Source organism: Rhinolophus hipposideros, assembly GCF_964194185.1.
Source record: "Rhinolophus hipposideros genome assembly, chromosome: 15".
NCBI classification, from domain to species: Eukaryota; Metazoa; Chordata; class Mammalia; order Chiroptera; family Rhinolophidae; genus Rhinolophus; species Rhinolophus hipposideros.
This window is the reverse complement of record NC_138061.1, coordinates 41,985,967-42,011,913: the sequence shown is the minus strand read 5'-3', so window position 1 is coordinate 42,011,913 and position 25,947 is coordinate 41,985,967. Positions and strand designations below refer to the sequence as shown.

The window sequence follows — 25,947 nt, the reverse complement described above, 5'->3', positions numbered from 1 at the left end:
CAACTCCACTTGCTAGCTGCAATCCTCACTTGCTGCCTTAGCCACAGCAGTTATATTAGTGGCTAATGGCTAACCGGTAACAGCTGATGGCCAACTAGTCACAGCTGATGGCCATCTACTACCCGAGCCAGCACCTTTCCATGTGAGGCCAAGAGCCTAGAGACTGCTCTCTGGGACTCTGTCCCCACGCCACCTTAAAGGGAGCATTTTTAAGCTGAGCTCCATCCAGTGCTGTTGTCAAGAGGGACTTTGTTCTAGCTTTTCCCCAACTCAACTCAGCCTGATCTAGTTATCCTATATGGACTCTGCTATGTGCCAGCCACTGGGCTGAGGTAGAGCCATGGCCCGATAAAGATGAATAACACGCTGATGCTGCCTTTCAGAAACACATGGCGGCCATGGCCTCCTGTTCCCTGCTTAGGACATGAAGGTTAGTCTCTAGGCCAGGGCTGTCCAAACTTTTTTCAACGTTTTTTCACCAAGGGCCATATGCGGTAAAATACACAAACAGCCAGGCCACTCACTCGAGGTGAAGTACGTATTGCCTCACCTGGTTTATTTAAGTAAACTAAATATATTTTTGGAATTTGCTGAGGGTCAATAAAAAACGGATTGTGGGCCGCAGTTGGCCTGTGGGCCGCAGTTTGGACACCCCCGCTCTAGTCCTTTGTCAGAGAATCCACTCAATCTTTCCTTCTCAATGTTCTGAGCATCTAGTCTGAGCTGGGCTAGGAACTAGGAACAGCTGGGGAAGAAGCCCCTGACTCGTCGGTGCCAGTCTAGTGAAGGGAGACAGACAGTAAACAATAGCCCTCAGCTAAATGGGATTTATATAATGAGCAGTAAGTGTCATAAGTGATTTCATTCATTCAACAAATATTTATTGAGCACTAACTATATGCCAAGCATTGGGGTTATAGTCAGGAATAAAACAGACAAATTCCCACCTTCCTGGAGCCTACAGTCATGTGGTGTGTGTGTGTGTGTGTGTGTGTGTGTGTGTGTGTGTGTGTGTGTGTGTGTGTTGAGGGAGAAGGGCGTGGGGGAAAAGAGCCAGATAATAAATAAAATCTGGAGCAAAAGAATTAGAAGAGGCAATAATGGGAGGCAAAGGGGTGGAACTGGGGATTATTTTAAATCGAGTGATCAGGAAAGGTCTCTCTGCTGAGACCCGATGGAAGAGCAGGAGCTAGCCAGGCAAAGAGTAGAAAGGAGGCAGGGGAAGAACACAGGACATTGCCTGCAGAGGGAACCGAGGATACAAAGGCACTGGGAGGAAAGCGGTGCATTGTCAAATTCAAGGTTAAAAATAAAGAACGATAACACACAATCTGCCCCATGCATATGTCTTATAGCTGATGCATGCTTCTAAACTTGAATCCAGACTCCTATTATCCAAGTTTGGGCTATGTTTAGTATGGAAGCGACCCCATAAATCAATTTGCATTATTAAAAATTGACCAGAGTCTGCTGAATGCCACCTTTTTCTCAAACCTTGAATGCTTACGTACGCATGTCTTGAGCGCTTTTTGAAAACCAAGTTGTATCCTCCCCGAAAGACAAAAAGATGAGTTTTCCCATGAAACAGCTAATTTCCACAGAATTTAAAAGATGGAAGGCCAGCTGCTCCCTGCCATATGCACAAGGTTGAAGGGTGGCTAAGAGATGCTCATCTCCAGTAGATACACTCGTTAGAAACACAAACTGGGACACCAATCCCTTTCATTTGGGCGTTTAGGTCTTCTTTACATGGATATATGGCATCTTGATTTAATGTTTCTCCTCAACTTCTGTGCACGAAACACACTTATTTTCTTATGCATTAAGGAGCCTGTTTAATTATACTTGTTCTAGGGTCCTCCTTTCCTTTCTCTCTGCAGACTCGTCATCACAACCAGACACAATGCTCTTTCCACAAAACTCTAAATTCACTGATCAAGACACTGGGTTTAAAAAAGACCGAGTATGGCTTGTTGACATGTTCTAAGACTAGCAAATATTTAAAAGATTAAAGCAATCTGCGGGCTACTATGTATGTCATCTATAATTATATGCCCAGAAGAGTGGGGAGGTGTTTGGGAGGAACCACCCAAGGAGAATGCATCCTAGCAACAAGAGGGAAAAAAAAAGAGCAAGACAGGGTAAGAATACCTTTCAACCGTCATCGGAGTATAGCTTTATACCGAAGTGATTGGTTCCATTGCTGATGGTAGTAGGCAACCTCTAAGAAGGCCACCAACGGCCCCCACCTCCTTGTATCGATGTTCTTGTGTAATTCCTTCCCCTTGAATGTGGGCTGGACATAATGTCTCACTTCTAACACACAGAACTAGGCAAAAGTGATGGGATACCAATTCTCAAATTAGGTTATTAAAAGACTGTGGCTTGTGTCTCTCTCTCCTCTCATATTCAAAGGCAGGTCAACTACCATTTTGTAAGCTGGCCCATGGAGAAGCCCATATGACCTTGCAAGAGACTGAGGGAGGCCTCGGCAAACTGCCAGCAAGGAATGAGGACCTCAGTCCAACAGCCTCCAAGGATCTGGGGCCTGCCAATAGGCAAGTGAGGGCTCTTGGAAGTAAATTCTCTCCACCAGAGCTTTGAGAGACCCAGAGCTTTGAGAGACCCGAAACTAGAGGCACCCAGCTAAGCCTTATCCAGACTCTTGACCCACACAAACTGTGAATAATGAATGTTGTTTTAAGACATAAAATTTGAGGTAATTTGTTACACAACAATAGGTAACCAATACACCAATCTTTAACATGGGACATATTTACACATTTTTGTGTGACAACAAAATAAAGTCTGTGAAACAAGGTGCTAAATACCAGTTCCAACTATGCCTGGAAATTAGATTAATTTTTGCTAACAGGGTGACAGGTCAATCAAAAACTTATGTATATAACTGCCTAAATCCTGAAACAACCACGTATACAAGAGAGCTTTTCTTTTTTGGGGTATCCACAGAAATTTCCAAGAATACTATTTAATAAAATTAGTATACCTTTCAGGATGAAAGAGGCAAAGTAAAATATAATCTTACCAAGTAAGGTTAACTTTATATTTTATCTTCTCTAAGCAACTAGAGGGAGAGGGGCTGATCTTATTCATCTTTTTAATCACCTCCATAGGACTCTGTACATACTAATAAATATTGGTCGAATTGAGCTGAATCAAAGTTTGCAGTCAAAAGGCCTATATTTAGAAATAGAAATGTTCTTCAAGAACAACATTATATTACATCCTTAGCTACCACAGAAGAATCCCAATCCTCATCTCTCTTTTCCTCTTCCCACCTTTTCAAGATTCACCCTTTAAAGACCTTGGCATGGCTGACCAGTTAGAAGTCCATTGCCTATAAGCACAATCTGCAAATCCTGTAGACACACAATCTTTTAGTCCTCATGGCCAAGATCCAGGTAAGGTTTCTCTGCTTACAAAGCAGTGGGAAGAAGGGGCAGAAAATAGCCTTTAAAAATTAAGGCAAAAAAAAGAAATTGAGGCAACTAAAATATCTCAATATTCTGACATGCTGAGAATGTTTTCACTCCATTGCTTCAAGGGGTCATTTAAGGAATTCTGGGGGTCAGCAGCGATTTGAACACCTGCTTGGCTGTCTATTGAATTACTGATCTAGTTATATCAAAAATGTGGAGTGAGAAACAGGACCTGTACTGTAAAGACATAAAAACAGAATCTGTTAATAATATTAAAAGATACTACTACCACTTATGTGATTCATACAATTTGCATTAGGAAAAACATCTTTAGCCATTTTACTAGAATCTTCTTTTTTGCCTGCCCAGATAGTTGGGGGTGCATATTGTACAACCCAATGCATTGCTGCTGAACACACGTTCAGCCCCCAGGAGCACAAAATACAATTAGACCATTATGGAGAATATTCACAAGAAAGAGAATGGAACAGATTATTTCACTTAAGACATACAGAATTCAATTATTTTCTGTATTTATAAGCCATGCACACTCGAATTTGGAATGATTTGGTGAAGAGACTGAGTACTACTGCAGTGATTTCATCTGAATTCTAGTAATCTGATACACACTGTGGGATTAACCCAAAGCAAAAAGGATTTAAATGGCCCAGCAGGCAGTCTATTTTGAGAGCCTTCTCCTAAGATCCCCCAGCCATTTTGGCTGGGACCCTTTCCCTTTATATCCTTTTGCTGATGCTTTTCACTTTGTAAAAGAACCTGGCAGTTACACATCTTAAAGGAGATGGTCTGGAATACCCTTCCTGCCACCACTATCAAAAGAAGAGGACGAGAGAGACAACTGGGGTGAAATAAATGTTCAAATTGGGGGGGGGGGGTTGAAGAATAGGAAACAGGAGAGGATTTTTGAAAATAAGGGTTTTCAAAATAAATTCAATGTTGTGCACATTTAGCGGATCAATGCCGGTTTCCTGGAGGTTGCATCATGAAAGAAGAGGAGCTATGAAGCACCAGGTTGAACTTTCTTTGGCATACGGAGATCAAACATCCGAAATGCAGGTTTTGTCTTTTGCCTCCATCCTCCCATCTCATTTTATTTTGTTGTGGCTGATGGAAGAGATGCCCCCTCTAGGTCCTTTAAGACCTAAATGGAACAGAATGGAATGGGTTTGAGGGTGTCCCCTTCACAGTCCCTGAAAACCTTAAACAGGGATCAAAAACTCTGAACTGAAACACAAGAAAAGTCTCTTGGAACAGATGGAGAACCAGGAAGCTTCGCTCAACTTAAATTGATAGTTTACTTAGCCATTGTTTTTCAAACAACAGTTAGCAGTCCAAATGACTCAACCAATACATTACTTATCAGGGATTATTAACAATCTAAGACCATAACAGACTTTGGTGGGACAATCAAGTTAGGATTTGGTCCCTAACCACGAAGGGCAGGGTCGATAACTTTAGCAATAGCTAAAGGCCTGGGATAAACCAGAAAATGGTTTGGCTCTCTATGCCCATGTAAATCTCATTTGATATTCACAGCCCAGCAAGATTGACCCATTTCACAGATAAGGAAACTGAGACTCCAGAGAGATTAAGTTGACCAAGAGGACATCCAGCTACTAACTGGCAGAGTAAACATTCACACTTGGTTCTACCAAGCTTCAAGACTAAGAGTTTATATTCTAACTAGAAAAAGAAAAAAACACACGTGAAATTATCAATCAGCACTGCCTGTCCAATCTTTTAAACCTGACCTGCCAGACTCCCTGAGGTCTGGTCTCAGCTCTCTTGCTGAATGTAGACCATATCCAGTATTGTTATATCCTTCCTTTCTATATGCCTATGGCTTCTTCTGCCTAGAATTTCCCCGTGTCACCTTCATTCCTCAAAAATCTCCACCCATGAAAGTCCTAGTTATTCTCAAAGGCCTGCTCACCTGCTCCCTTCTCCAGGATATATTCAGCATGGCTATAGGCCATCTTCCCACAGACGTACTTCTTTCTTTCCACCTCTCACGCTGCAGGGAGACTACTCCCACCTTCTTTCTTTCCACCTCTCTTTCTTTCCACCTCTCAATCCCTGTGCTCGCCCGGAGGCCCAACTTTGGGCTCCAGGACAGAGCCCAGATTTCCTTGCACATCCATTCCTTCTGTCCTTCCAACTCTAGAACTCTGGCTAGAGGGAATGGGGAGGACTTTGTCTACCTGGCTGCCCCAGCTCCTTTTTTTGCTGCCCCTTTAGCACCAATAGATTCCTGTTGCTTTATTTACAAAAAAATGGATCAAATATGAGACAGTTTTAAAATTGTAATAGTTCAAAGCTTTGCTCTAGAGACTGCAAGGTGGCAGCCTGTGGGACACATCTAACTGAAGGCAAGTTTTGTTTGGCCCACTGATTGTTTTTTAACAATTGGGTTGAACTGCCACCTACATTCACATAAACATCTGTATCTTGGGCACTTCTCAGGAAAAATGGAAAGGTCTGACAATATTGGACAGCATTCCTGCTCAGCAATGTTTAGCAGGACCTGAGGAGCAACATAAGACAAGTCACGTGCTCACCAGTTCCCTCAAACATCATATTGTCTCCTAGACCCAGCTCACTTCACTTCCTCTTATCTGCCTGGCCCAGTGGGAGTTTACGCATGTGCCTCTGCTTGAAGTTCCTTTCCCCCCCTAGGTAGTCAGAAGAAGACATTACAGAGGAGGTGGCTTTTCAACAGAACCTTGAAATATGGATGTAGCTGTTGTGTGGTTTTACTGCACGGAGGGAAACATCAACAACTTTTACATGCATTTTCTCATACCGCCCCTGTCTCCCTTTCTTGTCTACAGAACAGCACAATGTTTCTGCCATCTGTATTTTGGAATCAAAACAGCTCGAGTTCCCATTCAGTCTTTGTCATTTACCTGATGAATGAATTTGGAAACCTGGACAAATTACCCAACCTTTCAGATTGTCCTTCTGCAAAATGGAGACGACAGTAGAATCTACCTTGTGGTATTATTATTATGAGGAATAAATAAAAGGTCATATATGAAGCTGGCAGCATCTAGTCTTATTGTTACCTTTATTAATACCATTTCAGACCAGGGGTCAGGCAAACCTTTTCTGTAAAGGGCCACATAATAAATGTTAGGCTCTGTACATTACACAGTCTCTGTTGAAACTACTCAACTCTGTGTACTCAACTATAGTGTAAAGGTGACCAGAGACAATTTGTAAACAACAGGGCATGGCTGTGTGCCAATAAAACTTTATTTGCAAATCAGGCAGCAGGCCAGATTTTGCCTATTGGCCTTGCTGACCCTTGTTTTCAAAAATCTCTACAGCCAGACAATGTACATCAGCTCTGAAGAGACTTTTAAGGTGTCTCAATGATATCTAGAACAATACGTGCCTTCATTGGACATCAGAGGGCATCTCTAGCCTGTTTTACTGGATTCACCAAGATTAGGCTCAGCCCAGAAATCACGCTGCAGGGAGACTACTCCCACCTCCCCATCTTGCCAAGGGACCTCTTCCCAACCTTCACCAGAATGTCTTTAGACCTGGGTTCAATTGTTACTTCTTCCAAAATGCCTCTATAGACCTTCCCAACAAGATCAGGCAATCCGTCATAGGTCCCTGTAATTTCCCTTTATCACATTGACCAAAAATGCCAAAGAATTTCTGGCCAGTCATGCCTAAAACCAAACATGCCTATGCAGATGGCAGAGCCAGAGGGGCCAATTGCAGCTATGCTTAGGACAATTTTCCAGCTAAGAAGTCTCTGAGAACATTATCAGCAACCTTCCGTACATCAGACAACTTCAGGGCATGTCACCGCCCTTTACTCCACAATGCAAATTCCCAACCTGAACAAAGCCAGCCGAAGTTGGGTAGTCAGAGAAGAAAAAACAACTAAACCTGGGCCTGTCACTGCGGAAAGCCGGAGGATGATGAGGGAGAACATTTTTATTCTCTGGTACAATATCTAGGTAGTTTGCTTTTTTTCCAGTGGTACTCGGAGCTGAGTTCAAACTAGATGAGGCAAGCAAAGCTTGGACCAAAGGGAAAAGAGTATTCTGTCAAAACAATTGTCACCTCCGATGTTCCATTGGGAACTTGGGGCCCGCCTAGTAACAAGTAACTGGATGGTCCCTTGGCCTGTTATGTCTATAGCATGTGAGGTTTCCTTAGCAGGGATTTTGAAAAAAAACAAAAAACCCATACATACATATCTGTAAACACGTATACATACACTTTCATATGTATGTATGTATATATACATATTTTTAAAACCTATTCCTCCCTTAACAAAAATATACAGAATTAGCAAGTTTAAATTATTCGCACTTAGTTCTTTGTCTTCAGTTATGCTGTGCTCTTTTGTGCTGGTAAAACAACATGTGCTTTAATTAGCAAATATCTGTAAATAATTTACTTGCTTTTCAAATACAACAGAACAATGGGGTCAATTTTCACATACATTTACCCAGCATGCATCCCGGGTCTTAAGCCAGACTCTCCCATTGTTCAATAACTATATCAAGCTGTCTAACTCTTGCTCTCATCCTTGGTGGAGTGGAAGGCGGGGGTAGGGGGCTAGAAACCCAAGTTCCAGTAGCAACATCCCATTTTGCAAGACCCCAGAAGACAAGCTAAAACAAACTCTTATGATCTCTAACCCAGGATTCTGCACGGAATATGGAAGTGTGACAAGGGCAAAGGGCACTGGAGAAATGGCTGCAGGATGCAGGCGCTCTGTACCCTCACTGTTCCCCCACCCCAGACAGTGGGGGCCCAAAAACATAAGGCATAATATATGAGGCCTATGAATCACAGAACTTCATCTAGGCTTTACAGGGTTAAAACTGGGCGCTGTGCGTGCAGTGCAAAGAAAGATGTTAAATCAAATGAGAATGACTGCTCCAGGACTGGAGGCACTATTATTTTGAATAAGATTGAAAAGGCCAGAAAAAGCAATTCAAAAACATTTCAATTATGTATTTCCCAGAACTACATCTTTGAGCCACTAATGCAAATGTTACCACCACAATAAAACTTCTTCCCACATAAAAGCATATAAAACAGGTTGAACAACATATACTTTATATATCATATGCATATTTTTGACTATTAATAAAAAATTCAAAATCTATGTATGCTTTACTCTCCTAAGCAATACAGTAATTATGATTAAGGGACAGGCAGCACAAAAAGAGCCAATTTATCTTACTCGTGTTCAGGAATACTATTGTGTAACTAAGCAACTAAAGACAAAATATGGTCTAATTAATTCACTCCTATGCTTATTTAAAAGACACAATTAGAACATTTTTATTTTCCAGCCTGCACAGTAGTTCAACATGCTTGAGGGTATAGAAAGCAAAGCTTATTATTCTCAAAGACAAGAGTTTAATGTTTAGTGCCACTGATCAGGCTTGGAACTCGACTATGAGGAGAAGGGAGTATGTTTCCCAGCCGGGCTGCGCTTGGAATCATGAGAAAGGAAAGGTAGGGGGAAGGATGTTTATGGGGCCACTAGACTAACAAGCAACACGTGGCCTCTACCCCGTTTTTCTTACTGTAGCACAAGGATGGAGACAGGACTATGAACTTGTAGTACAAGGACACACGCCACTGTGCATCTATTTATACGGCCATAAAGATTCTACAGAAAATTCATGTAATTAAACCACCCGTCTTAATCTGCATGATAAATGTCAAATATCCATCTTTAACACTGCTAACAGTGCATCTGATTTTAAAAGCAGAATTAATTTACCCAAAGTGTGTGCTGGGGATTGATGCCATTAGCATGATTCTAAAGAACCATTTCAATCATCATCATCATCTGTATGTTTGAAATGTGTTGTCAATACTCACAGTTCAGGATGTGAGCTATGCTTTCTGAAGGCTAAGACCCAGGTTCTAATCCCCAGTAAGACAGAGAAAAATCTCAGGGTGGCGGCAAAAAGCCATCCTTGCGCTAGGGTACAGCAGCAGATTTTTCAAGAAATGCAGGAATCCATGACCACATTTGTGAGAGGCGGATGAATCCTTAAACTAACAATCGATCAATTTGTTTTAAATTTCTTTAAAAGCCAAGCCAACGGGTAATCACTAGCTACAATATTATTCTGAGTAGAAGATGGCAAGTCTCCAGCTACCCTGGCTATAAAAAAAAAGTGACAAGCAAATGCATTTGATTCAAGCAATTATATTCTGGATATTGGTTAAAACTAGACTTTGATAAATGAGCTGGAGTCATGTATCACTAGATGACACTATGAACAGTGGTATGCTTTATTAATAATTAATAACGAAGTATTTACATGTATGGACTCATGTACTTCATAAAAAATAACATTTCCTTAGTACCGGTATGTGTCTGACATTCTAAATGTCAAGAGAGGTTTTAATTGCTTACAATTTTGACTCACTATGAAACATGTGGCCTAGTTTAAGATCATCAGTCTGAAGAAGATGCTAGCTTGCAGCAACTGCCAACCAACACCCAGGTGAAGAGTGACTCTTCTTCCCTGAAGTCTAGTCTTTTCACAGATTGCCATCCCAAAGCCCCATCTCTTTATGGGCTGATGGCTGAAGATTGGAAGAGCACTCAGAGACAGAGATGCTGGCTCTAGCCTGATTGTTCAGTCCCAAATATTCACTAATTTCTTCGGTGTGCTCTTAAAAAAACAAAACCTTCACACTTTTTTTTTTTTCACATCCTATGGTACAAAATGACTATGGATTTTAGAAGAGAAAGAAAAAGTGTGAGATGAGGTGTTGGAACTGGCCCACATCTGAGAATGACTGATCATAGGCTCTTTGCCAGAAAGAAATTGGGACAAACTTAAAGAAAGCAGGTTGTAGGAAAGAAAGCATTTTAATTATGTCATTCAGTCATTCAATAAATACTTAGTGAGTAGCACTGAATACTGTGGAGGGACCCAGAGGTGAGTAAGGCGCAACCCTTTGCTCCTGAAAACAGCACTATAATAGAGAGGGGGAAGGCAGGGTGACAAGGCAAAGCATGGGGACAACCATTATATAAGGCACAATGTGCAAAGTACACGGGAGGTTAAAAGCAACCACTCTACTGTAAGCTCCCTGAGGGCATGGATTCTTGTCTGTCTGGTTCACTGCTGTAACCCCAGGGCCTAGAACAGGCTTTGGCACAAAGTAGGTGCTCTATAAATATGCATGGAATGAGTGACACTTCAAAGATAAAGATAGTACTTTCTAGTTTTCCAAAATGATCATGACAGGCTACAAATAAATAGTGACCTTAGTTAATTTCCCAGTTTAACTTGGGAACAGACAGAGTTTAACAGCTTTTCTGTGACCAGGGTCTGTCTATGAGGATAGACTATGAGTTCTTTGAGGGATGGAGTCATTCTCCTTTATCTCTGTAACCCACTGTCCAGCACATAGTATGTCTTCACTCAACACCTGAGGAGTTGAATGAATTCTTTTTAGAAAATCATGCAGTTAGTGAGCTCTCCTTTGAAGACATTGCATTTATCATCCGCACAATTCACCAATGTGCTATATAGCGTCTTATGTTTTTATATTTTTAAAAACATGTGTTGGTCTCATCTCTCTATCAAGACTGATAAGCTTCTTGAGAAAAAAGGACCACACCATGAATTGTTTTGCATTCATCTCTGCTCCTAGCAGAGTGCTGAGCATACAGTTAGCTCTCAACAAGTAGTTTTGGATTAACCCAAGAAAAATGATACCAACACTGGATAAGTTAGGATTGTAACCATATAAAATACAACTTAGCACATATTCTACTGATTCTCAAATTTTAACATCCTAGACTCAATGTTGAAATAGAGTTTTGTATAATATATGAAAATGTTTTTGACAGTGATGTTAAATTATTTCTTAAATTACCAGATGTTGCTCCAAAGCCATGTAAGAAAAAAGTACGCAGTCACATTGCTTGTTTTGGATAGACCCTATATGTCAGCAAACTTTTTCTATAAAGGGCCAAACAGTAAATATTTTCCACTGTATGGGTCATATGGTCACTGTCACAACTGCTTGACTCTGCCTTTGTAGTCTGAGGGGAGCTATAAAAAATACATAAACAAAAGAGTCTGACTATGTTCCAATAAAACTTTATTTATAAAAACAGAGAGTGGGCCAGATTTGACCCTCAGGTCTTACTGTGCTAATGTTTGTCACTGTCCAATAAATTCTCTCCATATAACTCATTAGTTTTCCCTCTAGTTCTAAAGGGCCAGCCAAACAGAGAGTAAAGATATTCCTTCTGTTAGCTTAAGATCACAACTAAAAATAAGTAATAATTATTATAACTACATCCATAATTTGTTGAACTGTCCTGTATAAGTACTATGTATAAGTACTATGCTATAACACTTACAGTACTATAAGTACCTATACTATAAGTACCTATACCCTTTTCATTATTATTTCTAATTCTCTTGGCAAAGTAGAGATCATTAAATTCACTTTACAGACGAGGAAACTGAGGCTCAGAAAAGTTAAAGAAATTGTCCAAGACTCGTGAGGTCACTGAAGAGGCTCAGAAATTTCTGAAAAATCAGCCCATGGATACAGACCAGAGAGTGAGTGGCCATCCACAGATAAAGCAAGGTCAATCTAGCACCTCCTAGATTTCATGTGTCTGCCTAATCTCAGATGTGATACAATCAGGCAATCTTTTAAAAAATCCTGCCAATCCAGTTGACGACATACTTCAATACTAAAAATGTTAAGTCCTGAATTAACCTTTTATTTTGGTGACACAGCTAAATCCACCATGTAGAAGAAAGCCAGCCTTATTTGGGGGGACTTGAATTGGCTATATATTTTAGCAAACTAATCTAGATTCCACCTTCTCACAGAGAAAAGCTTTCTTTGGGAGGGCCCATGGTAGTGATTTCAAACTTCAATGAGAACAGTAATACTAATATTAATGATAATAATGAGTCAACCATTATTGAAGAATCTACTATGTGCCAACCTCTGTTGTAAGGATTTTACATGTATTAACTAATTTAATCCTTAAAATAATCCTAGGAAGTAAGTACTATATTCCCATTTTACAGATGAGAAAACTGAGGCACAGAGTTGAAAACTTGCCCAAGATCACAGAGTTAGAAAAGACTGTTTAAAAGGTTTAAAGTGAAGAATCCTGGACCCCAATTCCAGAGTTTAACTGAACTAATTTCAATAGGGGCTCCAGAATATGCACTTTTAACTATTTTTAACCGACGGTGAGGCTGGTGATAGTCAAATTACTTTTAGAAATCCTGCCTGCATGCTAGAGTCTGGAATGCCCAGATGTTCTTGATCTTGACTCCCTAACATTATTAGTTTACTCATCTACACTCAGTTGCAGGCGACCAGCAAATCTTGTAGAATCTAGCCCGTGGCCCATCAGGCTGAAATCCATGCTTGCACATTCACCTATTTTAAGAGGGTATATTGCCAGTAGATTAAGCACTTGGCAATTTGAAAATGAATGTAATCAGAAGTTACCCAGTAACAGAACCAATTACCCGCCTACTTTGCCATTTTCCTCCTCTGAAGAGCTACTGGCTGAATGTGGCAATTGTGGGTAATTACTGAAGACACTTAACTCCTTGCATATGGCCCTGCTATTCACTTTCATGATAATTTAAAACAGTATCATGATTAGGCCCAGGAACCTCCACACAGACATAAAAATTATGTTTATTGTTTATGAATTAAGAATATCTAGAATAAAGGCCACCATAATCATAATTCTTTTCTATTTATTTAAGGACTTTACAGTTTATAAAGTATTTTTGCCCATGCAATGCCTCTTCCTATTTATAACAATCCATAGTCAGCCTTATTATTGTTCCCATTTTGTTGCTGAAAACACTGAGGCTCAGAGTGTTTATGATTGTTCAAGGTCAAATACATAGTAAGTTGCAGCATCAAGATGTGCCTTTCTGGAATGCTTTTCCTCAACAGCAGTTGCTACCACTGGAAGTAAGTGAAGGTAGCAGTATATAAGTATATAAGCATGCAAATCATTATAATAATTATTAAAAGTAATACTAAATTATTAATGATTATTAATAATGTTATTAAAATGTAATTGTTATTGTCATACACCACTGGCTAGAATTAGGTAAACTTTATAGACTAAGAATGGTTCTGCTACCTAAATATTCGGTGACTTTTGGCAATACTCATTGGTCATAGTTTAAAAATGTATAAGGTACTGCTCACATTAGTATACACTTGTAGAATACAATATGATGTATTCAAACTCTGGTTTCAAGGATAGGTTTCAGTGGAAAAATAAACCAACCCTAAAGGTTAAGAAGACCTAGGTTCTAGCCTTGCAACCTTTGACAAACCATATAGCCTCTGTAAGCGTCTGTCTCCATCTGTAAAATGGGCATATGAGGTCCTGCCTTATCCAGTCTCATATAATTATTGCAAAGGTCAATAAAAAAGTATTCCCCAAAAAAGGCATTTGGAGCTCATGGCAAACCACACAGGGATGCTATTTCTAATCTCGCAAAATGAGAATTTTCTTGCTTTTAGAACTGACGTTTTTACACTTCAAGAAATCATAAAAAGACAGACTGGTTCTCTTAAAGCATAGTCCTGGCTGTCCTTTCGAAATGGATGCTGATGTCAGCTCAATCAAGAAATTATTAACCTCCATTTGGTTACTTAAAATAAACTGCACTGGCTGATTAAATGTGCTGAACATTTTCTCCAAGTAACAGTGCACATCACCAAGAAACCTTTCTCTTTCAGTTACACATTGCAAATGGCAAATGCATCATTCAAAACTATTTAAAATCAATAATAAAAATCATTTCACTGTATATAAACAAGTTAATGGAGTAAGTGAAAACAAAGCAAATTTCTTAATGAGAGGGCCCTGTTGCCCCCTCTAGGTGCCAGCAGTAAGTGCTGGTTTCTGTAGGATCTCCTCCAGAGGAGACTGCTGCTGCTATTCTGCTAATGAATGACTAAGACTAACTTAGGCCAGGGGGAAAATGACATCACCAGGGTGGAAAACCGATCTGCATTGGGCAACTTTCTACCTGCTTTACATTTGTCATAATTATTTTGCACAATGCAGCCTGCATTTGCATAATTTTGAGGCGTGTCATTATCTCAATTGAAAATTGTTTTAATATGGCTGAATAATTCACAATGACATCAGCCAAAGTCCTAATGAAATATACAAGTATAATCATACAGCTAATTACCAGCCGTGTTAGCATTAAAAAACAAATCATGCATAATATTAGAGGATATAAATGCAGCTGAGGATTATAAATAGAGCCATCTCCCTCCCCAAGTCCCCTAGAGTTTACTTTTAAATGGCAAGATTAATTTTCTCAGGTATGGCTCATATAGTAGTGACAAAATATACAGATCATTACTGGTTCACTTTCATTTCCCCATAATGAACAATTTTAAAAAATAGTGTATTTAAAAATATATCTATTTACTCTCAGCAGTTCTGACAGATGCACCCTCCAGTTAATGTTTTTTATTCTCAAATCAGAATTCACTACTTCATTACACCAACAGAAATTAAAACTGGTCCAAGTGGGGTCAATTCGGGGTCTTTAAAAATATTCCAGTTTCAATTCAAAAAAGAAAAAAAAAAAAGAGAGTGACCACAAAATATCCCATAAAACACTGGATAATTTCCTTCTGGGTTTAGTCAGAAGTCTATTAGGCACCAGCTCTTTTCTGGATATTTAATCCTTCCCTTTTCCAGATCACAGGCCATGTTGAAGTAATAAATTTGAAAAGCAAATAATAAGAAATCAGGAGGGGGAGGAGGAGGAAGACAGCTGCGCAGGAAAGTTGGGTCGGGGGAGGGGGCCGAGGGAGATCTCGGGAGGGGGAAAGAGCTCAACCTGTTGGTAGGTTGCAGGATTTTTCACAGTATTTCCAAACACCACCTTTGTAAAATTGCAGGCAGACGTCGGGAAATGTGAACATTTAAAACCCAAAGCTGGCGGGGGAGGCCGAGGGGGGATAAGGGGGAGAGGTGTTCGGGGAGGAGGGCGGGGCTTATTTCCGAAGAGGCAGATCCGAGGGCCAACGTTTCGACGAACTCCTGTAATTGACCGGCTAAGACCACTGGTGGGTAATTCGATCCTGGGGAGAGGGAGTGAACTGGCGGTGCCAAAGTATTAATACAATCAACTCCATCCGACCAAGGGATTCTGGAAGGGCTGGCAGGAAGCTCCAAGCTCCGGGATGAGTTAAACCGGGAACCATTCATTTAACAAAAAGATCCTTACACCTACCTCGAAAGCTCGAGAGCCTGGCACGGAGCTAGCTGCCCTCAAAAGTGTTTAATTACCCTGCTCTCGCCTGGGCAACACAAAGCCTTGCCAGGAGGCATGACGCCCTCCCTCCCTGCCGCGCCGTGGGCACTGCCTCCCCAAAATAGTTCCCCCGTAGGTACCACGGCTCTGAGGTCGGTCAGCTGACAAGAGGAGCCCGCAGAACTGCGGTCACACAAGAAATGACAGAGGCGAAGGGAGGCGGCCGCCCCGGCGCCCGGTGACAGCGGGCTCACCTCGGGCGTCCTCCCGGGAGCGCGGCGAGCGCCCCCGCGGCCGCCCAGAAACGTGCCGGGGAGGCTCGGTCCCTCCCCACCCTCCCCCGGAGCCCTGTCTGGGCACGGAGGACTCCGGACCGAAAGGCCAGCGGGCGAGCACACACCCCTCTGCCCTTTCCTTCCCGGTTCTCGTCCCACACATCCCCAAAGATCGCGCTGGAAGACGTCCACTTGCAGTGGAGTAATTGAAAACTAGAACATCAAATGGCTTGTCCGAGGGGGAGGGGGTGGGGGCGAGAGATAGTTGTTAATGCTTAACGTGTTTGTGCCGGTTACACGACCGCTTTGAAATCCGCCCGGGCAGATCTGCAAGTTATTTGAATGTATTATTCCAGTACCTGTCATTTATCACTTTATTCAACACGTCTTGGCCAACTCGATAGCTTTTGATCTCACTCTGCCTCCATTTCGTAATTTCCGCCCTCTTAAACATATCAAATACTTACTTAAAAAAAAAAAAAAAACGTGAACAATATCGAAACCCACCGAAAGAAATTCACCCAGCCCCGACCGAGCCAGAGGCGAAGGTAAATTTTCAAAAGGCGAAATATATAAAAAGCATGTGATGTTCAACGGGCAGCAGCAGGAAAGCGAACGATCTCTCCTCTCTCTCTTCTCTCTCTCTCTCTCTCTCTCTCTCTCTCTCTCTCTCTCACACACACACACACACACACACACACACACACCCTTGAACAAAACCCTTCTCGAACAAGTTATTTGATCTTGACTAAAATCAGCAGTTGGATCCTCTTTGTAAAGCTGACAGCCAAACTCTGACAATGGCAAAATACTCGAGCCCCAGCTAGTGGCGCTACCCCTTTAAAAAAGGAGTCGATCCTGTTCGCCTGCAGAAGTGAATACAGTATTTTCAAGCTTGCCCTGTAATAAGCATTACTCGGGGAAAAAAAATAATAAAGAAAGAAGAGAGGGATATATAAGTTTACCACCTCGCCATGGTCGCTATTTCTGCCCTGGGGAGTGTCTTCTGGGAGGAAATAAAGTTTAGAGCTGGATAAAAGTTGCCGGCTGGTTCTCTCTTCCCACAACAGCTGGAGCTCCGCTATGCAAATCGGATCCTTTGGCGTACATCTTACAAAGAAAAAGTCGCCAAGGGACAAAATTCTTGGTTTGCCTTCAAGGTGGAATTGAAAAGCCTTGTAGAAAATGTAAGGTCCGTGCAAGCCACACGGTGAGCCGACCCACTGCAGGGGAAAAAAAAAAAGCACCAAATAAATAATGTAGCCATCAGAGCACAAACATCTATTTCCCAGACACATTTACACACAGACATCCACACTCTTAATACAGAAGAGCCAACAGATATAAAGCTGGGTAGAAAAATAATAGAGCCCACAAATTTTCTGCCTCCCTTAAAAAAAAAAAAAAAACTCCGGCCCCCCCCCCCTCCGCCCCACCGCCACCTCTCCATCTGAGGCGGTAAAATTACATTATGTATGTATGATCAGTGCAGGGATTTTTTTTTTTAAACAATAAAAATGATTTTTGGGGATGCAGAGGGTAAAAGTTTGGTGAAAAGTTTGTGGGGGGTGTGGGTGGGTTCAGAGGTGTGGGTGAGCTGGGGGGCTGGGGGGTGCCGGGGGGTGCTGGGATCGGAAGAGCGGAGGAGAGCGAAATACCTGGAGTGAGTTGGGCTCCATCTCGACGTTCTGAATTGATTGAACTCAACATTCTCTCCAAACTTGTTGGCTTGAATGGATTGCATCAGGTCCTGGCAGGGAAAAACATTCTCTGTCTTCAGCTGGCGTAATGTCTCAATATAAAACTGAGTTCTTGCCTCTCCTTCGACACGAAAATGATTAAAAATATGTCCTAATATTTCTCTGACGACTCAATTTTTAGCTTCTGTCAAAACTGTGTAGGTTTCCTTCCAAATGTGGGTTGATCAAATTCATAACCGGGAGAAAGGCTCCGTCCCATCTCGGCGGGAAGCGGATGGATCAAGGCAAAAAACATATAGGAAGGTTTGTAAAAATAAAATCCACCCTAAAACTGTATGACGATGAGGTCTCCCTCTTCCCAATCTCCCTTGTCTAGGGGTGTCGTCTGATGAGATTTTTGGAGGAGACGAGAGCTGGAGAGCTCAGCTGTGCATCTGACAGGACCTGCTTGTATATGTCTAATATAAAGAACATTTCCTGCAGAGATTCCGGGGCGCTGCTCCTCTTTCTAATGCTCCTTAGCAGATTTGCTGTTATTAGACATGTAGATTTGTTTGATAGTTAAATTACGCTTCCTCACTGCCATGTTTTCGAGAACTAATCTGTTAAATTATCTTTTGATGCCTATTTACATGGAAGGGAAAAGTGGGTTATCGATTATATAAACATATAAATATTAATGCATTTGTTCGCTTCGCAAAAAAATACTCAGCAAATAAATAAATAAATAAATAAAAGAACAGAAAGACAAGTGAGCAGTGCACACACATCTCGGGATTTTGCAAACAATATTGAACAGACAGCGACTGCATTTAGGGACTGGAACAATAAACGATGCATGATAAATCAATAAATGCGAGCAGCGAGTCTGCTCGGAATATGAATTCAGACTCCCGGTTCTGCGTGTGCATTCTTTAATTTTGAAGTATATACACTAGTACGTGTTTACAATGCTGATGGACGCCAAGGGCGCTCTCAAATGATAATGTGTTTATATAACCCAGCGCTACAGGAATAATATACCGACTTCTACCCCACCCCCAACCCCTCCCCCGCCAAAAAAGGGAGGGGAGCTTCCTCAATAATAGTTTGAAACTGAAAAAATCCATTTGCAAACTAGTTAAATACAACCAGAAATTAAGCTGTTGAAAACCGGGGGCATGAACCGTAAGACAATAAACGCTTTAAATGTGTATATTTATTGTTCTGGAGCCCTGGAGCATTGCGAGGTTTGCATGCACGGCTATTATGCAAACACAGAGAAACTTAAGAGCGACAGAACAAGGAACAGGCAGAGACTGCAAAGCCCTCGCTCGCTCCGACCCAGCTGCCGGTCCTCCGCCAGGCTAGATTGCATTTTCGCAGTGTTGATGTAAAATGGTGTACTCGCTTCCCCCACGCTCCCTCACCCCCTTCCCCGCTCTCCTCCCACTCCTTCCAGCACCCCTCCGCCCCCGATGATTTTATTATATTGGCACCAATCTTTCCAAAGTGGGTCTGGCATGCTAAAAAAGTAAACATGTACTATATGGGGAATAAGGTCTGTATAGTATGACAGTTGAAACTTGATCTGTGATAAAATTACAGGATGTTGAAATTACTAGTAAGCTATTTTTAACGCTTTCGCAACGTTTCACCTCTAGTCACAGCATCTAGTTGAAACAGGATTACTTTAATGAAAATTATATTCACATGGCTGAAGTTAATACACCCGACAGAGCACAAATGCCTCATATTCAGTGACTTGAGGTGGAAAGACCCTCTGTGTGTATTTTTATGCCTTTTCATAACGTCTGCGTCCGCTGCAGTAAGAATTAGGGCACTTAACATTATCTAAACCACATTTTTGATTCAGAACATGGGGAAGTAATAAAAGGCAAGATCTATCTCGTTTCTATACACACAGAGAGATAAACGAAAGAAAATGGCAGATCCTCCAATTACAATAAGTAATAAAAGCCCATGCCAAACAGCCGGTATTTTGAAAGATGTCGAAAACTATTTAAATAATTTAAAGTAATATCACAACTCTGTGGCATCAAAGAGGACAATATAACAATTCGCAGTCTCCCAGCTTTTGCATTAGCCAAATTATGACTTGTACATCACTCTTTAATTATCTTCCTTGAAATTTCATCTGATCTTTCTATTTTATAAACATGGGTTACAAAGAGAAATTACAGCTCTCCCGCTTTCTCTCTCTCTTTAACTTTATGATGCATACTGCAGACATTTGATTAGAATAACCCATTTTGTTCATTTTTTTACATATGAATGGACTTGACTGAAGGGCATTTTACATATTCTTTTAAAAAACATGAGAGATGCCTAAGGCTTCAGTTAGTCTGTCCTGTTAGCGTAAATATATCTATCCACTTCAAGTAATCCTATATTAAAAAACTTGAGCAGTATTTTGACAAGATCATATATAAAAGATCGACACTGAGTCAGTTTCCTGTATGACCAATGCAGCAGCATTTATGCAGGAAACCTCAACAAAATGCCTGAGGGTATCCCTCAATTGTATATTAAATCTCTCAAAACATACACAGCTCTTTACAGAGTCTAAGCAACAACTTCTGTTTTTGGTGCTCTAAGTCTCTAAGTCTGTAAGGGACTTCATCTAATTAGAAACCCTGTTTCTGTCTCTTCAAGGTAGGTGCTGAACTCGGATGCATGCTGCGTAATCTCTCTTCTCGTAAACTCCGATAAGGTTTTTGTGATGTTAATAATTGCAGGGATCTAGGTCTGAATATTTTTGAATATCTGCAGTCTTGTAATCAGATGAATGCTAAATTTCAAAACTGAATCACAGGGGTGTCTTCCTTCTCTTTGTACAGCACCACCACCACCTTCCCCGTGAACATAATAAAATCTAATAAATCAAACCTCTGGTCCAATCCTGTGAATGGCTTTTAAAATTATAGATTACAATGGTATGTGTTTATAAAACAACAACAACAAAACAACAACAAACACCCTCTATTTTACCTCTTTAATATAATGTTTGATAAGCACCTGTAAATTATCTGTGTAGCAAATATCCATACAAAGAAAGTTTCAATTAAGATAAGGAGATTGTATTGAAACAGTTCTTTGAAGTAATGTAGTTAATAGCCTGTTTGATTTCTGCTTGTGAGAGAGTAATAATGTGGATTCAAGGCTCCATCAATCACAGAGCAGATGTAAGACTTGAGACACCGACACCCAGGGGAATAGAGGCAAACTCCTGCCGTGCAGGGTCCCTGGGCTAATGTAAAGTAAATACTCATAAACAGATTGAATGTTGTAAGAAGACAATCCATTCAGGACAGTTATAATCATGAAAGCAACTGCTTTATTTATCGATAAAAAAGCTTCTAGTTGGGACTCACTGTGTATATAAGAGGAGTGGGGGGATAAAAGCAGCCTATGTTTATATGACCCACTATTTCCAGGCTCTTATATTGAAACACAGGAACATACACCCACACATCTATACTGCTGCTGCTTTGCTAGCCAAAAATCCAAACTCTGTGTGTTAAGTTATTTGGTTTACTTAAAAGGTAAAAAATTAAAAATCATTCTTACCCCTCAAGGGAGTGAGAGAGTAGTGGACACATGATTCAGTGTCTAAGATACGTTTCATAAAGGATCAGGAGGATTAAGTTGGTTGCAAAAACCAGCAGTGACATAATTAGGCAGCTTGGACTATAATAAACAGGATCATAAAAAAAAAAAAAAGTACAGTGTGAAGAAAGAAGGCGACCATTTCGAAAATTCAAACCTCTCTGCACACCTCCGGGCCTCCCCCTCCCCCAAATTGCAAAAGACAACTGAAGCATGTTTGACCTTGGCTACAATAATACTTCATGTTTTAGCACTTTAGTCAGCATTTTATCTACTAATTGCTACACACTACCGCATGTGGCTCGAATCTGCCACTGCAGCTTTCTTTCATTGGTGAGCGAATTGCTTGATAAAGACTGGGAATTCAACCTGGCTGTTTCCTTTCTTGCTCCCCCTCAACTACCCCACCCCTTTTTTTTCTTTTCTCTTCTAGCTAGCAGACGCTAATTTTTCCAGAAAATACCGTACGGATCATAACAGGGCCGGTGACTGATTCCCTCATCTCCTGCCTCTGGTTAACTCGGATCACTTTGACGATCGGGAGGCAAAGGGAGGAGGTGAAGGGGTGGGGGCGGCGGGGAAGAATGAGCGGGGCGAAGCGCGAGGAGGGTGGATCCTGGCCTGTTGGTGGATCTGACACTACGTGACTGTGCACAGTGGTCCCTTGGCTAGTCCATTGCTGGTTGGAAGTCCGTGGGACTCCGCGCTGCCCACCTGGGGACCTCGAGTTAGGGGCGCTCTCCCGTCTTGCTTGGTCAAGAAGTGGGGCTTGAAGGGGTAGCCCCAGAGTCTGCAGATTGATTCGTGGATTGAAAAGCCAGCACTGTCTGAGGGTCAGCCACCGCCTAGTCCCCTCCTCCTTGCAAACCTGGCGCCATAGGGAGCAGTGAGGGTGGGTGGCGTTATTAATAAGGTGGCCTCCAGCACAGCAAGCTTGCCAAGTCTTAATGCAACAAGTCGATTGGTTTAAAGAAGGATAAACCGGGTTATACGGGTCATTGCCTTCCAGGAGACCTCTAGTGGTCAAAGGTTGAGCTACATCTTAAATTTGGGGCGCCTCCTATTTGTCGCGTTTCCTGGGCTGTGTGGTAGGGGTAAGTCTCCAACTCCTAGGAGAGATAGGGGTAGGTCCAGGCAATAAAGGCGGTAGCTTGGGAAAGATTTCTCGTGGGCTTAAGACCAGAGCTCAGAGAGAAGCAGGGAACTCGAAGAAAGAGATCCCCGCCGGCGAGGGGTCATGTGATGCCCTTTATGGACACTGGCGGCCCAAGTTCCTCTGCCCTTAGAGATGAAGACTTCCTATCTTGATTTTCCTCCCAGGTCTGAGATAGATCAAGTAGTCTCAGGGAAGTTGGATTAAATTTGCCCAAGCCATTTCCAGTTACAACAGCAATGCTGAGTCTATTTAGTTTTTCTAATTTGTTTGTAAATTACAGCCAAGTCCCACTCTCTCACCCCAATTACAAATACACCCAAACACCCCTTAATTTTAAGAATTCATTGCCTTCAAGTGCCCTTGATATTTATGGGTTATTTAGTTTAGAAATAACTAAGCTTCCCCGCCCCCCCTACTCTTTTAAATTGCATGCACTGCAGTGGTGTATATATAACTTTTGACTGAATTGTGACCTTGCCCTATATCCGGAATTCCACACCATTCCATCTCAGGTGGTGAGGTGCTGGGGAAAGGGTGGTCATGACATACAGGCTTCTTGTTCTTCAGACTCATTTGTGATCCACATATTAATAAAGAATTTGATCAAATTGACCCCCAGCAGGGTCTTAAAGGGATTGCTGGAAACAGCTTAGATCGTTTCAAAAACACAGGTCCCTGCCATGTAAGGTTATTAAAACATCTTGCCATACTTGATTTTTAAAAAAGAAGACAAGCAATGAACAGACATAAAGTCTTGGCTCCACTGGGGAACTCATATAATGCCTACTAAAAATTTCTCTGTGCAGTTTCAAATGGACATTAATGATGCCTTGTATTTTGTGATTTATATCTTGAATTACTTGACAAGCATTAAGTAACTCATTACTTAGAAGCAGAGTGGGTATGGTAGGTAAATCACTAGCCTGCAAGTCAAGAGAACCATTCTTCACTGATTTTCTGTGTCTTCTCATCCATGGCTATAATTATCTGCAGGACTCAAACCCTAATTCTGGCTTTGTCAAAATTTCCCAGATAATTGTGGCAGAATTATCCAGACTGGTCATCTATGTAGTGGCATGCCCCTGTGCTAGGTTGTCAACCAAACCCATGGAAGTGCCAGAAAGTCCCTTGGCTGCTTCGACCTACATTTTGCCATGCCGCAGACTGATAATTTTATGACTTGTTATTGCAGGTTGAAATATGTAAATGTAGTAATTCACTAAGAGTATAAAGAGATCTGAGTACTTCAGAGGAAAAGTAATACCAAGAAGAATAGTGAGATTGTTTGTATTCTCATCTTTAATACTTTAATAAGCGTTAGCCAAAATGAAATTGGGCAGGCTTTTCACAAAGAGGTAGGGGACCAGATGAGCCTCACTGAGCTTACACAAGGCCATTCTCAGAGTGCGCTGGAACCAGCTCTTATAGACTCGCTAGAGCTGGTAGTTACATTTTCAGGAATTTTGCAAGCTCTTAAACACACCTATTATTAAACATTAAATTATATAAACTCACAATTAAATTATATTAAAAGCAAAGGTAGTACATATTCAAAACATCACTTTCCAATTATTTTGCTACATTTTACTATTATCTATACTCTTGAGGTTATTTTTACCTTTTGTATTTTTATGGTTGCAAAACAATATAACATTGTGCTACTGTGCATCTTTTCCCAATACATGTCCGTTGGCATTATGTTGGTAGCTTGAAATTGGCTGTGGTGGGAGCATTTAGATCATGGGACTCAGCACACATTACAAATCAGTGCTTGATTTATTGTGCTGTTGATTGCTTAGACTTAAGAGAGTGATGGAGAAAATGTTAATATTGTAGATGGCGATGGTTAATTTTATGTGTCAACTTGACTGGGCCATGGGATGTCCAGATATTTGGTCAGACATTATTCTAGACTTGTCTTTGAGGATGTTTTGGGGTGAGATTAATATTTGGATCGGTAGACTGAATAAAGCAGATTGCTCTTCCCTCAGATGGGTGGGCCTCATCAGTTGATAGCCTGAATAGAACTAAAAGTCTCAGTAAGAGGAAACTCCTGCCTGACTACTTGAGCTGGGTTTTTTCAGTCTTTGGACTCAGACTGAAACATTGGCTCTTCATGGGTCTCAAGGCTGCCAACTTTTGGGCTAGAATTTACACCATAGTCTCCCCTGGCTCTCAGGCCTTTGGACTCAGCCTGAAAATACACATCAGTGTTCCTGGGTCTCCAGCTTGCCAACTACAGATCTTGGGCTTTCTTAGCCTCCATGAATCATGTGAACCATATAGATATAGATATAGATATAGATGTAGATATATAGACACACACACACACACACACACACACATACACACACACATACATCCTATTGGTTCTGTTTTGTTTTTTTGAGAATCCTAATATACAGATTAAACTTAAATGTGTGTCAAGTCTATAGCCAATTATATTACGAATAGTACAAAAAAAACTGAGGCAATATTTGAAAGCTATTAGCTGATTCAGCAAAGAAGTTGCTCATGCCACTGACAAAAGAGTGAAGTGCTGGGATACATCTTTGTTTTTTTCCTTTTTTGTCCTACTCCTTACTATAAAGGAAAATACCAACCAACATTCAAGTTGGAACTACACTAATTTGTAAATTGCATTTATATGGATAAAAGAGTTCAGCAAATGGTAAACAAAAGCATTCAATGAGAATAGATTGGCTATATGGAATTTACAGTGAAGAGTGTTGTATATTTTATTATTATTTGTACATCTGTGCTGTACTTCCTGTATATTAGCAAGCTGTATAATGAATTTATATGCCACATGTATATGTATATATCTAAATCTACATATACACATCTAGATATAGCTCTAGATCTATATACACAAAAATTATATACTATTTTTGGGGTGGGGAGCTAGTTAAATAGAAGCACACCTCTTTCTAAAGGCAGCCTTAAGCCTGACATGTAACCCAAACTTCTATAGCACGGGTTGGCAAACTAGCCTACCACCTGTTTTTGTACAACCCATGAGCTAAGAATGTTTTACATTTTTAAATGGTTGAAAAAAAGTCACTAGAAGAGTAATATTTTGTGATATATAAAAAGTATGTGAAATTCAAATTTCAGTGTCCATAAATAAATTTTATTGGAATTCACCCATGTTCATTATGTAATGTCTGTGGCTAAAATGGCAGAGTTGAGTATTTGTGACAGAGACCATATGGCCCTCAATGCCTAAAATATTTACTATTTTGCCTTTTGTAGTATAAGTTTGTAGTAGAAGTTGTGTGTTCTTGAATATGTAGGTACGTTCCTTGGCTGGGAGTAGTAGACACACCCAAATGACCTTTTGATGTCTTTTCTTGCCGTTGGTCCTAGAAATACTTCCTCAGTAATCAGACAGAGGAAATGGAATACCCAGTTGTGAGGGATTCAAATCATTGACTC

General features: G+C 41.0%; 1 protein-coding gene across 3 annotated transcripts in view; it reads right to left on the bottom strand.

Moving 5' to 3' along the window:
• The window catches only part of ARID5B (AT-rich interaction domain 5B), a 169,422-nt gene extending 151,570 nt beyond the window's left edge, over window positions 1–17,852 (bottom strand). For 2 of the 3 annotated variants that reach the window (XM_081074019.1, XM_081074020.1), the window contains exons 1-2: window positions 17,703–17,852; window positions 17,013–17,267 (exon numbers count right to left, since the gene is read on the bottom strand). In XM_081074019.1, coding sequence (XP_080930145.1) covers window positions 17,013–17,267; window positions 17,703–17,723 — 276 coding nt within the window. In that variant the 5' untranslated portion in view covers window positions 17,724–17,852. Of the gene's footprint in view, window positions 1–15,909; window positions 16,032–17,012; window positions 17,268–17,702 lie in introns of those variants that run through there. The other variant, XM_081074021.1, reaches the window with a different exon arrangement.
• Between the last annotated feature and the right edge of the window lie 8,095 nt (window positions 17,853–25,947).